General features: G+C 37.1%; 1 protein-coding gene across 17 annotated transcripts in view; it reads left to right on the top strand.

Moving 5' to 3' along the window:
• LOC108915626 (Down syndrome cell adhesion molecule-like protein Dscam2) overlaps positions 1–14,559 on the top strand; it is a 46,414-nt gene that overhangs the window by 16,146 nt on the left and 15,709 nt on the right. For 7 of the 17 annotated variants that reach the window (XM_018721698.1, XM_018721705.1, XM_018721697.1 and 4 more), the window contains 10 exons: positions 8,090–8,209; positions 8,266–8,439; positions 8,502–8,901; positions 8,960–9,365; positions 9,420–9,675; positions 9,735–9,890; positions 9,946–10,251; positions 10,472–10,979; positions 13,940–14,116; positions 14,168–14,334. In XM_018721698.1, the coding sequence (XP_018577214.1) occupies positions 8,090–8,209; positions 8,266–8,439; positions 8,502–8,901; positions 8,960–9,365; positions 9,420–9,675; positions 9,735–9,890; positions 9,946–10,251; positions 10,472–10,979; positions 13,940–14,116; positions 14,168–14,334 (2,670 nt within the window). Of the gene's footprint in view, positions 1–1,161; positions 1,337–1,787; positions 2,076–2,711; positions 3,000–3,259; positions 3,548–4,940; positions 5,229–8,089; positions 8,210–8,265; positions 8,440–8,501; positions 8,902–8,959; positions 9,366–9,419; positions 9,676–9,734; positions 9,891–9,945; positions 10,252–10,471; positions 10,980–13,939; positions 14,117–14,167; positions 14,335–14,559 lie in introns of those variants that run through there. The other 10 variants (XM_018721714.1, XM_018721712.1, XM_018721711.1 and 7 more) reach the window with 5 other exon arrangements.

Raw genomic sequence — 14,559 nt, 5'->3', positions numbered from 1 at the left:
AGTATTGATTCTGTACAAGCTGATCATGCCGGGGAATATACCTGTCACGCAAAAAATTCGGCAGGTGTTACCGCCCATTCAGCTACATTACATATTAACGGTATTCCAATATTTTATGTTTTAGTTACTTAAAATTTCAAAGATTCTTCCTTTTGTTTTACATATTCCCGTCCATAGATCTCACCAACTTCTTTTTCCATGACATGTATGAAAACTAAACTATTTTGTTGGATTTTTTATACAGAGGAACTCTATATTTAAATTTTTTTCTCTAGTATTGCCACACATAACCCCTTTTGAATTCGAAAGCGAGGCAAACACCGGCGACAGCGTACAACTGAATTGTCACGTCAGTAAAGGCGACACGCCTTTGAGTATCTCGTGGCTGTTAAACGGAAAGGAAATCAAAAACGTATTTGGCATTACCACAACATCCTTTGGAGAAAGAACGAACCTGCTTACTATAAACTCGGTTCAAGCGGAACACTCTGGTCTGTACATGTGCAAAGCTACAAACAAAGGCGCACACTGCCGAATTACTCATAAATGGTACTTGTGTTAACTTTGAGGAATCATTTCTTTGTTATTTAATGACCCTTATCTGAAATTACACCTTACGAATCTATTACTCCCAGATGATTTTTCTTATTCATTTCACAAAATTTTTGCTGCTCTGTACTATCATTTTGTTCTTACTTCAGTTGGGCCTCATATAACTCCGTTTGAATTCGAGGGAAAGGCAAACACCGGAGACAATCTGCAACTGACTTGTCATGTTAGTAAAGGCGACATTCCATTAAAAGTAAGATGGCTGTTAAACAACAAGGAGATAAAGAACACGTATGGAATAACGACGTTACCTATCGGCTCTAGAACGAATCTACTTACTATTAGTTCTGCACAATCCGAACACGCAGGTGTATACACTTGTAAAGCCACGAATAGAGGTGGCGCTGCCAACCACAGCGCAGAGTTATTTATTAACGGTACAACTAAGTTTATGTAAACTGTTTGTTAATCTCAGCTTTCTATCATTTGTTCTTTTTTTAAGTTCTACCCCATATCACGCCGTTTTCCTTTGAGGGCGAGGTGAATCGAGGCGATAGTGTTCAAGTTTCATGTTACGTTAACAAGGGTGATATGCCGGTTTCATTTTCTTGGATGTTAAACGGTGAAGCTGCGACGAAATACGCCGGGGTCAATGTGGGATTGTTTGGCAAGAAATCTTCAGTGTTAAGTATCGATTCTATCGATCAGCATCACGCTGGCAACTACACTTGTACGGTGTCGAATATGGCGGGGGTTTCTAGTTACACCACCGAATTGATAGTGAGGGGTATAACGATATATATATTAACTGTGCATGATGAACAAATTTTCCCGACCTACATGTTCCTTTATGTCTCTCCTCGAATCATAAAAAAATTGAGTTGGTACAAACAGTATAATTTACGTTCGTTTTGTTGCAAGTTTTACCAAAAATCCATCCGTTTACTTTCGGAGAAGAGGCTTCACCCGAAGGAGAAACCATTTCTGTACAATGCACTATTTCTAGTGGAGATTTACCTATAAAGTTTTCATGGTTCTTAAATGGCGAACCCCTACCCGATTATTTAGGAGTAAATGTTGGCCCCTTTGGTAAAAAGATGTCAATTTTAAACATAGATAGTACATCGGCGCAACATTCGGGAAACTATACTTGTCTTGCCTCAAATAATGCAGGACTGACGACATATACGGCTCAATTAAACGTTAAAGGTATAGTTCATTATAATTTCTTTGTACAGTTTTACCTCGCCTTCAACCCTTTATATTTGGTGACGAACCAGCATTCATGGGCGATTCAACTACGGTGCAGTGTAGTTTGGTTTCTGGCGACATGCCCGTTGAGTTTTCCTGGCTGCTGAACGGCGAACCCGTTAAAGAAATCGATGGGATTAACGTGGGATCCTTCGGAAAGAAAACTTCAGTTCTGAGCATAGATTCTGTGTACGAACTCCACGCTGGGAATTACACTTGCGTTGCGACGAATAAAGCTGGGGTCTCGACCTATACTACCGAGTTAGTTGTTAAGGGTATATAAATTTCGCAATCTGTCTTTTTAATTATTTATTCCTCTCCTATTCACCAAAGTCCCTTATTCGTTTCGGTTATTTAGAATATAATTTTTTTCCAAATCTCTTTGTTCTTCAGTCTTACCAAGGATCCAACCGTTTTCATTTGGGGACGAGGCTCTGTTTTTGGGAGAGTCCACTACTGTTCAGTGTAGCATAAATTCTGGAGATTTACCCATAAAGTTTTATTGGTTTTTAAATGGAGCACCACTTGGGAATATCGCGAGCATTAGCTTGTCGAGTGTTGGGAAGAAAACGTCAGTGTTGAGTATAGATTCAGTGTCTGAGATACACGCGGGAAACTACACGTGTTTGGTAGAAAACAAGGCTGGCAAAAGCTCGTATTCAAATGAATTGTTAGTTGAAGGTACCCGCATTTGTATATTAGCTATTTCCTACTTCCTTTTAGACCTTGCCAATACAAATTTTATTTTAACCAACCACATTGTCCCTGAAAAAATATCGAGAGATTTCATTAGGTACATTTCTTAGTCGAATTGAATTACAGTTGGTATTTGAATTTACGGTAATTTAAAAATGTATTTCTGGAGGTGTTCCTGACTTCATTGCTGGTTATTCTTATTTTATTTTTAACAGTATTGCCCAGAATTACTCCATTCTACTTTGAAGACAACCCTATACACTCAGGACGGTTCGTAGAAGTTCCTTGTACGGTTTCCGAAGGAGATTTACCTATTACGTTTGAGTGGCGACTAAATGGGAACAAGCTAGAAGACTTTCCAGAGATATCGTTGTCTGCAGTAGGCAAAAGGACCTCCTTTTTATCCATAGAAGCCGTTTCATATACTCATGCGGGAAACTATACTTGCACAGCAAGGAACAGAGCCGGACAAGCTTCGTTTTCATCCGAACTACAAGTTAATGGTTATTTAGGAATCATCTGTTATATTTTATTTTTGCTTCTTTTCTATTCACATCCATAACTTCCACACAACTCTCCCAAAGTTTTTATTCTTTAAGATTTTATAATTTTAATTTCAAAATTATCAGCCTTAGGCGTAACGTTATAATTAACGAGATCGTTGATGTTAATTGATTTTCAACATGTTACTGGCTACATTTTGATAAATTCAGAATAATAAAAAATTTTAATCTTTTCTCACTTCAGTTTCAATTGTTTTTAGTTGCTCCGCAAATTGCTCCCTTCGATTTTGGCAACGATCCGGTACATTCGGGCCAATCCGTACAAGTCCAGTGTTTCGTTTCCGAGGGTGATTTACCAGTTACGTTTGAGTGGCAGTTAAATGAAAAACCTTTAGAAGACTTTCCTGAAATTTCCACTGTAGTCGTAGGAAAAAGAAGTTCAATTTTGTCCGTAGATTCGGTATCTTACACACACGCAGGAAATTACACTTGCAAAGCGAAGAACCGAGCAGGAGAGGCGGCGTTTTCTTCAGAACTGCAAGTGAACGGTTAATTAATTTTTTCAGTTTTTTTGGTTTTGGCGTTTCACTAATCCCGACCCCACTTTTAATAATCTTTGTACCTTGCAGTTCCCCCCCAAATCGCGCCCTTCGATTTCGGCGAAGATCCCGTTAACTCCGGGGACATGGTTAACGTTTTTTGCACGGTGAATAAAGGAGACCTCCCCATAGGAATAAAATGGACATTTAATGGCAGAGTAATCGATAACGTGCAGGGAATAACGATAATTCGTACAAGTAAACGCATAACGCAACTGAGTATAGATTCCGTTCAAGACTTCCATCGTGGGGAGTACGTTTGCGCAGCGAAAAATAAAGCTGGAGTCGCCAAATATTCAGCTTTCTTGCAAGTTAACGGTATCACAAGGTGTCTTAGTTATAGTTTTGTAATTCAGTGTTTTTCGTTTCATTAACTTTTGTGTTTGTCTTAGTTTTGCCAAAAATTCTGCCCTTTGACTTTGGTAGCGAACCCACTTACATGGGAGAGTCGAATACGGTGCAATGTAGCCTGTCCGTCGGCGACATGCCCGTTAGATTTACCTGGACCTTGAACGGTGTAGATTTAGCTTCCGTGAAGGGTGTTAATGTTGGCAATTTCGGCAAGAAAAATTCCGTTATTAGCATAGATTCCGTAGACGAGTCCCATGCTGGGAATTACACGTGTTTTGCTGAAAACAGAGCTGGGACAGCTAGCTTCTCTGCTAGTTTAATAGTTAAGGGTACGATTTTTTATAAAATTAATTTCTTTGTTTTTGTTTTGTATGCCAGTTCCCCCTCGTATCACCCCTTTCTATTTCGAGGACAATCCCCTTCATTCTGGAGAATACGCACAAGTAAATTGTTTGGTCGCCACAGGAGATTTACCTCTAACTATACAATGGCTGTTAAATAGGAAAAATTTGAAAGATTATCCAGAAGTGTCGGTTACGAAAGGAGGAAAACGTAGTTCGATGTTGACAATTGAATCTGTCTCCTATTTGACTGTGGGAAATTTCACTTGTCAAGCGAACAATTCAGCTGGAGAGTCAGTCTATACAACAGAACTTTTAGTTAACGGTTAGGATTTATAAAGTTTACATACATTCTTTCCTGAACTTTTTCTAACTTTTTCCTAATTATTCCCATCCAGTTAAAATTTATTTTACATATGTAACGTCTATGGGGACAAGGATTTTAACAAAAATAGAACAAAAACCAAGTGGCGCATACAAGATACTGTGTCTTCTCCATCTCCAAGTAAGAAGCATTACGGTACAAGCTTAAAATTATGCGCATGCAGTGATGACGATAAAATTGTCGAGTATGTGAAATAAAATTTCATGCACTCTGTCATAGAAGGTCTCTTCTCTGAAAATTTAAACCTTCGTTTCGTTTTTTCCAGTTCTGCCCCGTATAGTTCCGTTTAGTTTTGGTGATACCGCCATTTATTCTGGTCAAACGACCCAAGTGACGTGTTTGGTTTCCGAAGGCGACACTCCCTTGGTCTTAACGTGGAGTTTCGAGGGGAATTTCATAGATTCGCAGAATGGTTTTAGTACCACGAAAATTGGCCAGAAAGCGAGCCTATTGCTCATAGACTCCGCAACCGAGGAACAAGCTGGGAATTACACGTGTACCGCAAAAAATAGGGCTGGATCTGTATCTTATACCGCCGAGTTGAACGTTCATGGTATTCTTTTGTTCTTTCTCAGGTTGTGTTGAAGGACTTGCCCGTGCTCGAATGTCTAACGTCACAAATTTATCTTTTTGCACTGTAACTGACGTATAACGGTGGGAAAAATCCCAGCACCGACCCTTCTGCTCCTCTCTCCTACACCTTCGGCTGGGATTTAGGGTTTTCCTGTTATCCAAGTTCCCTGCACTCATTTTTTTTCATCTGTCTTTTTCGTTGGACTATTGCATGCCTTTCTTTTCTGTTGTCACTAATTTTATTTTGTGTTTTCTCATTTCAACTGTAACATGTAACATGTTTGAATAACGAATACGATGTTACATGTTATACGAAAAGTGTTAAATATTTAGTAGTATCAAAGTTGTTTCAATGGTAACGAAAACTAAAATTTTTCAAGACTGTGTTAATAGTGACATTAGGCGTAGTTAATAGACTAGGCGGTATATGTTTTGGTTTGGGTGAAATTTTTGGCTTTTTGGTTTTCAAATATCACTAGAAATGAAAATTTTTCTATGCGCATAAAAAAAACGTGGGCTTAACTTTTGGCTGGACACTATGTTAAAAAAATTCGAAAAATGTCATATTTTTCTTCCTATTTAATTATGTATCTTTTCAAGAGTTGATTTTAGGCGAAAATGGAAGAGGAAAAAAATGTTTGTAATTAAATTTTTTACAAAACATGACTAGTTACAAATCGAATGAATCATGATTATTATGGTAAAAATCGAAAAAATCGCAAAAATGGGGTTGAAAAACAATACTTTTTAGGGAATTTTTTTGGTATATTTAAATTGGGTACAGGACCTTTATACTTGGCTCAAGAAAACTTCATGTTATGTAGAATCATCACACCAAATTTCATCAAAATCGGTTCGATAGATTTGCATAATAATTTTGCAATCCAGATTTTGAAAAAAAAATTGCAAATTTTCAAAATTTTGCACAGCAAAAACCAAGGCCCTTAGATACTTGAAAATTTAATCACATATAGAAGGGCTCTCAAGCTTTCAAACTTTTTTTGAAAAATTCGAATCCGTCAATTAGGAGAGCTCTGGCGCTTGTTTAAACGTGAAAGATTCTTTTTTTTAATATTATTTTTTTTGTGTGATTAAAGTATAATTCAATTATTATTTATTGTTTAAAATATAAGCAGATGAGAAATTAACTCATTATATTACTAATTTTCGTCATATTTTGAAAATAATTGTTGTTTAAACAATTTCAGAATATTTAAATAAATTTGTTTTTGATCTTTGATAAATATAAGTTTATGCACTTACCTTTGATACAATAGAAAAATAAAGTTGATAAGTAAAGGAAGTTTAAAAATAAATACGCTAAAATTAAAAAAAATCATCAAAATCGGACCTCTAGATGGTGAGATATTAAAAATTTTTAAGCGCATCGCGGTTTTGAACTGACGATTAAATTTCGAGCAGGCCGAAGCGGCCGCGCTCTCTGCTTCCCCCACCACCACCACTACCACCCGTACGATTTTATTGAATTTCTAGCTTGCATAAATAACTTTAAACACGTTTTAAAGTAGGTTGCCAATGAAGAAAAGTATAGTAATCTTAGACCTGGTAAGTACTCGGAATACCAAAGGTATTTTTCGAAAAATTAGCCCGGTTGTCCTAGTACATTTAGTGTAAATGACGGTTAACTTTGATCGGCTATAACTACGTAACTAATTGATCAATCGATCTGTTTTTTCGAAGCGTCTTTCCAAGAACTTTTAAAACTTGCTTTAAAAAATTTGATTTGATTGAATATTCACAAAGTTACTCTAATTGTTTATAAGTACAAAAATTCGACCAATGTTTAAACAAGCGCCAGATCTCTCCTAATTGATGGATTCGAATTTTTCAAAAAGCGTTTGAAAGCTTGACAGCCCTTCTATATGTGATTAAATTTTCAAGTATCTAAGGGCCTTGGCTTTTGCTGTGCAAAATTTTGAAAATTTGCAATTATTTTTTCAAAATCTGGATTGCAAAATTATTATGCAAAATCTATCGAACCGATTTTGATGAAATTTGGTGTGATGATTCTACATAACATGAAGTTTTCTTGAGCCAAGTATAAAGGTCCTGTACCCAATTTAAATATACCAAAAAAATTCCCTAAAAAGTATTGTTTTTCACCCCCTTTTTTGGGTTTTTTTGGTTTTTTCCCTTATTGTCATGATTCATTCGATTTGTAACTAGTCATGTTTTGTAAAAAATTTAATTACAAACATTTTTTTCCTCTTCCATTTTCGCCTAAAATCAACTCTTGAAAAGATACATAATTAAATAGGAAGAAAAATATGACATTTTTCGAATTTTTTTAACAAATTGTGCCGCCCAAAGTTAAGCTCACGTTTTTTTTTATGCGCATAGAAAAATTTTCATTTCTAATGATATTTGAAAGCCAAAAAGCCAAAAACCTCCGTGGATATACGATTCACCCAAATATGGCTTTTTGAAACGGATACCGTCTGGACTATGAATATTGTGATGATTTGTAAGATTTTACAAACCCGTTAAATTATTTGTAATTAACTGAATTTATTATTTCATGTATTCTATATTACTTTAAATTTTATATTAATTCATTTTCATTGTATTTAACACTTTTCTAGCATTATGCACAAAGTAAATTTCAATTCGGCTAATAGTGCATGTTAATAAAACAGTTGACAGTGTCCAGATCACAGATAACAGTTTTTTCTCTAATATTAATTTTATGCCGTTTCTGATTTTAATGAGTGATTTGGACACTCGATCAATTTTTTTTCCAAATTACCAAAAGTCAAGTAACAGCATGCTTAAACAATTTAGTAAAGCAGAACGATGGTCTGACCGTTTAAAAATTTTTAGTGCCTCCGAGGTGGATCTTAGAACCTACCGATAAAGCGTTTGCGCAAGGTTCTGATGCCACTGTCGAATGTAAAGCTGACGGCTTCCCCAAACCCGTTGTTACCTGGAAAAGGGCTACTGGTTAGTAAAAAGCATTATTCGATGTTAGTAAAGTTTTAATCAATGTTTCCTTCTAGGGGTATCGCCTGGCGATTACAAAGACTTTAAACCAAATAATCCAGACATTAAAGTTGAAGATGGCACTCTTACTATTAATAATATCCAAAAAATAAACGAAGGTTACTATTTATGTGAAGCTGTGAACGGAATTGGTTCTGGGTTATCGGCCGTCATTCTGATTAGCGTACAGGGTAAGCTGCGTGTTTTTTTTTAATGTTATCCTTTAATTATTTATTTATATTATATTTTTTAGCCCCTCCACAGTTTGAAGTAAAATACAGAAATCAAACGTCAAGGAGAGGCGAACCAGCCGTACTTCAATGCGAGGCTAAAGGAGAAAAACCGATCGGTATCTTATGGAACATCAACAACAAACGTTTAGAACCAAAAGGTGATAACCGGTACACGATCAGAGAGGAAATTCTACCAAACGGCGTCCTGTCGGATTTGAGCATTAGACGAACCGAACGGTCCGATTCCGCTCTTTTCACCTGCGTTGCCACCAACGCTTTCGGAAGCGATGATACCAACATTAACATGATCGTGCAGGAAGTACCCGAAGTCCCTTACGGTTTGAAAGTTCTAGACAAATCCGGGAAGAGCGTTCAGTTATCGTGGGTTTCACCTTACGACGGAAATTCTCCAATCGAGAAGTACAACGATGATAGTTTATGTGATTTTTCGTTTACTTACACATAATATTGTTTGTAGATTTGTAATCGAGTATAAACCAAGCAAGGGAATTTGGGATAAGAACGCCGAAAGAGTCTTAATACCCGGAGATCAAACCGAAGCTGGCATTTTCACTTTACGGCCCGCCACGACGTACCACATTCGCATCATCGCCCAGAACGAGATCGGTTCCAGCGACCCATCTGACACCGTCACGATAATTACTGCCGAAGAAGCTCCAAGCGGACCACCAACGAGTATCAGGGTAGAAGCCGAAGATCAGCATTCCCTCATTGTTTACTGGAAACCACCCCACAGAGACCAATGGAACGGAGACATTCAGGGATATTTCGTTGGATACAAACTGGCCAACAGCGACAAACCATATCTGTTTGAAACCGTTGAATTTTTACGTGAGGATGAAGGCAAAGAACACCACTTGAAGGTTAGGTGGTAAAATATATCTGTAATTTTTTACTGTATTTATCTTCAATTTTAGATTTCCAATTTGAAAACTTATACTCAGTACTCCGTTGTTGTGCAAGCGTTTAACAAAGTCGGTGCCGGCCCCACCTCCGAAGACATAAAGGCGAACACTGCGGAAGGCGTGCCCGAACAACCCCCAGAGAAAGCTACCTGCACCACTCTGACGGCACAAACTATTAGAGTTTCTTGGGTTTCTCCACCACTCACCTCTGCCAATGGCATCATTAAGGGATACAAAGTGATCTACGGACCTTCGGATTCGTGGTTTGGTAAGAAAAACATCGTTACCTTAACGATTATTGTCTATTTCTTTCTTAATTTGCCGCAGACGAGAATACCAAGGACACGAAAATAACGGCATCGAGCGAGACGATCCTCCACGGTTTGAAAAAATACACCAACTACAGCATGGAGATCTTGGCTTATACCTCTGGAGGAGACGGAGTACGCACCACGCCAATCCATTGCCAAACGGAACAAGACGGTAAACTAAACGGGGAAGAAAATAAATTTCCTTCGATTAAAACGAGTTTTTTCAGTGCCCGAATCCCCAACAGCTGTCAAGGCCCTTGTTATGTCTTCCGATTCGATCCTGGTGAGCTGGAAACCTCCAACCGAACCCAACGGCATCGTCGAGTACTACATGGTTTATTACAAGGAGGCCGGAAATAGCAATGAAAAACCAAAATCTCAGAAGATCGTACCTAACCTCAAGAATCAGAACTTGAGCTACCAGGCAAAGAATTTGGACAGCTCCCTCAAGTACGAATTCTGGGTAACAGCCGCCACCACCATCGGCGAAGGACAAGCCTCCAAGAAAGTTACCGTTTCCCCTAGTACTAGCGGTGAGTTGACGTATATTTCAGTGTATTGTGTATTCTCTGCGAGGGAATTGTAATGTGCTGTTCATTTCGCATAGTGTTCCAATAATATGTTCAGCCTTGGAACATTCGATTGTTACAAGCGTCTGTCTTTGTTTATTGTGTACTAGCAGTATAATTGTATGTTGTGAGGTGCTTACTGCTTATAATATGTTTTACATCTTTCTATAAAATTTTCTCACAGTTCCCGCGAAAACTGCCTCTTTCGACGACACATTCGTCACCACCTACAAGGAAGATGTAACCCTCCCCTGCTTGGCTGTCGGAGTGCCACCACCCGTCATCACGTGGAATATTAAGGGCGTCAAGTTCTCCACCAACTCGAACGACAGGATCAGACAGCAACCTGACGGTTCCCTCTTCATTCGCGACGTGACCCGTGGCGATGCCGGCGAATACTCCTGCCGTGTCGAGAACGACTATGGACAGGATTCCGTTACCCACCAGCTCATAGTTAACGCCCCACCTAATGCTCCCATCGTACAACTTACCTCGACCACGACCAACTCCTTGACGATTAAGCTTAAACCCCATGAGACGGACGGAGAATCCATCCACGGCTACACGATCCATTACAAACCGGAATTCGGGGACTGGGAAACCGTCCAGGTTGGTCCCAACGTCGACAAGTACACTATCGAGAAGTTGATGTGCGGCACGAGATACCAGCTTTACGTCACGGCTTATAACAGGTACTTTATTTTTTTTATAATTTACAAAAATTTCTGTAACCTCATATAGTCCGATCAAATTAGATTTTTATGTGTCAAAGTTTAGTTCAGTGAATAAAAACACAAAAATTAGGAAAAATTTCGTAGAATCGACGAACTACTTTCGTACAAATTTTGCAAAAAACATTTTTTTTCATTAAAAAAAAAATTTACATTGTAGAAAAACATTTTTTTTCATTAAAAAAAAAATTTACATTGTAGAGAAAAATGTTTTAGATAAAAGTTGTAGAACATTTTATAACAAAAATTTTGAGCCCAGTCCGATGTCAATTGCTAAACAAATGTATTAGTTGCAAAAAAACGGCTAAAGTCCGAATTTTTTTAAAACTTCTGGATCTTTAAAACGAAAAAAGATTTTTTTTTACTAATTTTTCAGAGTATGTAGTCCTTGGAAAGTAGAATAAGTGCATTTTTGTAAAATTGCAATAATATTTTATAGTTTTTGCAAAAATTGATTTTTCAAAAAAAAAAGACTTTTTTTTAAGAGTTGTACTTCCCTGTGCAAATTATGCACGTATCACAAAAAAATTGGAAATAAACGAAAAATGTACCGAAACTTTGACTTCTTCTTTCGGGTCGAAAAATGTAGATTTTTTTTCTTATCGTTGAAGTTTCATTGGTATGGTATTATTGCCATTTGAAAGCTGACATTTTTTCACGAATTAAAAAAAATGTCTTGCGACCAAGAGAAACCGTAAAAAAATTTTTTTGTTTACGTGCCTTATACCCGATAAAAATTTGGTACCCGGCCAAGTTTTTAAGTATAGGCAACCAATAGAGCAAGAAAAGAGGCTGTTTTACACTTAAATTAAATTTCATGTATTTCCTTTTGAAAAATATTTAGTAATTGAAAACGCAAGTGATTTCCCCAGCAAAGTCACGAACAATTATTTTTTGCAATAGAAAACAAAAAAATTACATTTTTTTTGTTTTTTTTTGTAATATTTCACAAAAATAATGAAGGAATCGTCTTACTCTCAATAGGACTTTTGTAGAGAATAAAAAAAACTTATAAAATGTTTTTTTGTGTGACTCGATCAGTTCATTTTTTACAGAGAAAATCCGGAAAAACCTCTAAAATAAACCCTTTATCAAAAATTCATAACCGTCAAATTTGAAGCTGTCCAATGCATAGTTTTTGCACAATTGCATTATAAACAAATTAGGGTCTTTTTTGCACAGCGTGGCAAAATGGTCGGATTTAAATTCTGAAAACGGCATCTGAAACTAGACGACAAAATCTCCAATTTATATATTTCGGATTTTCACCTGGGTGATGGGGAAATATGCTAAAAATACCCTTGAGTCGCCCGAAACCATCGAAAGTGTGGAGCACACTTTCGATTGTTTCTTTAAACTACATATTGGGGGTTTCCTGCCAAAAGGACGTATCCACAAAAGTGCCATTTTGGGTTTATGACATAACTTTGATATCCAATACCATAAGTTTGTCGTGACAAAAAGTCGTATCTACCTACCACACCAATAATAACAGCGTCACGCAATCCTTTTCTTGGTCGTATGAACAATTATTATCTCGATTAACCTGGCAGAAGGTTGTATGTATACGTCCCTTTGTAATGAAACTGTACATACTTAGTCAAGTTTGTACCTGTTGTTCTCAAATAATTCGCTAAGCAGATAATAATATGCGATAAATATACTAATCAACAGTTACGCAAGGTAAAAACAAACTCTTAAATTTTACTACTGATTTTTGAAACGTTTTTATTAGTTCCTGAAAAATAATGTTTTGGTTGATACGCCCTTCTGTCAGGAAACCCTCGATATTATCTGTCATTTTCCACAAGATTGTTTTTCCAGCTTTAAATTTGACGGAGTTATGAATTTTTGAAAAAAGGTCTATTTTAGAGGTTTTTCCGGATTTTCTCTGTAAAAAAATGAACTGATCGGGTCACACAAAAAACCATTTTATAGGTTTTTTTTTGTTCTCTACAAAAGTCCTATTGAGAGTAAGACGATTCCATCATATTTTTCGAAATATAAAAAAAACAAAAAATTTATTTTTTAAGTCGTTTTTATTGTTTAAAAAAAAAATTGTTCACGACTGCTGGGGAAATCACTTGGGTTTTCATTTACTAAGTATTTTTCAAAAGGAAATACATGGAATTTGCTGTAATATTTAAGTGTGACAAAAAATCTCTATTGGTAGGCCTAGTACCCGATACCCATTACCAGTCCAATAGCCGTAAATTGTCCATGGGTATTCAGGTACCCGGGCAAAATTTAGTGTCCCGATCATAATTTGAAGTACTTGATTCCTATTAATTACTCGTTAGCGGTTAATTACCCGTTGGGTATCTGTCTACCCGATCTAAATTTTGTATCTGGTCATAATTTTAAGTATCTTAATTACCCATTAATTGCCCATTTTCCATTAATTACTCATTACCCGTTAATTACTCTTTACATGTTAATTACCTGTTGCCCGTTAATACTTGTTTGGTATCCAGGTCGTAATATTAATCACCCGATACCTGTCGATTATCCTTTCCTCATCAATTATCCGTTGACCGTTAGGTATTGGATTACCCGATTAAGATTTTAAGTACCTGATACCCACTAATTTACCCGTTAATCGTTAATTACGTGTTAATAACCTATTAGCCATTAATTACCCATTAATTACCCGTTAAGCGTTATTTACGTGTTAATAACCGATTCGCCATTAAATAGTCGTTAACTATAGCCTATATGTAATGTTGCCTTCGAGTTATAATAATCAGTTTCTGGTGTTGTTAAAGCCAAGTTTACATTTTTTTTCTCTGTCCTATTAGTTTATTTTCACTAAAAGGTATTAGGGTAATTAACGGTTCTTAACGGATAAGGATGATTTGCACGTGAGCGGATTCCTAATGGGAATGAGTAACAAATTACTGGTAATTAGCGTATTTTTACAGCATCGGTACCGGAGACCCGTCCGACAACCTCAACCCCAAGACCCGCGGCGAAAAGCCACACATTCCAAGCGCCGACCAATTCATCGAAGAGTCATCGAACAGCATAATCCTCCATCTTGGCGCTTGGTCCGACGGCGGTTGTCCCATGCTGTATTTCGTCATCGAACAGAAGAAGAAGTACTTTAGCTCAAAATTTATTATTTAAAGCACTAACGCGACATTTTTAAGGTCGAGCAGCGAATGGATCCAAGTTTCCAACAACGTGAAACCGGGCCAGAACTTTGTCCTTCTCGATTTAGACCCAGCCCAATGGTACCACTTGAGAGTTACGGCCCACAACAACGCAGGATTCAACGTCGCCGAGTACGAGTTCGCCACGCTGACTGTTACCGGAGGTAGGATTGACTGTATATATGTATATAAATGTGTGTGTGTTTTAATTTTTTATGCTTATTTGTATTTTCTATATTTTACGTACACCCTTGTTTGATGACGTTCACTTCAGTCATTCAAATCGTAAAAAGTAAAAAAAAAAAATTACAATTATTAACACACAGCTTCCGCTTTAAGTACAGCAGTCTTTGTTATTCGCTTTGGCTGACGTCGGTGTTTTCTTTATT

This window comes from Anoplophora glabripennis, unplaced genomic scaffold (assembly GCF_000390285.2).
Source record: "Anoplophora glabripennis isolate ALB-LARVAE unplaced genomic scaffold, Agla_2.0 scaffold1358, whole genome shotgun sequence".
Classification (NCBI taxonomy): Eukaryota; Metazoa; Arthropoda; class Insecta; order Coleoptera; family Cerambycidae; genus Anoplophora; species Anoplophora glabripennis.
Note: the sequence above shows the minus strand (reverse complement) of the source record. Positions and strands in the feature narration are given on the sequence as shown.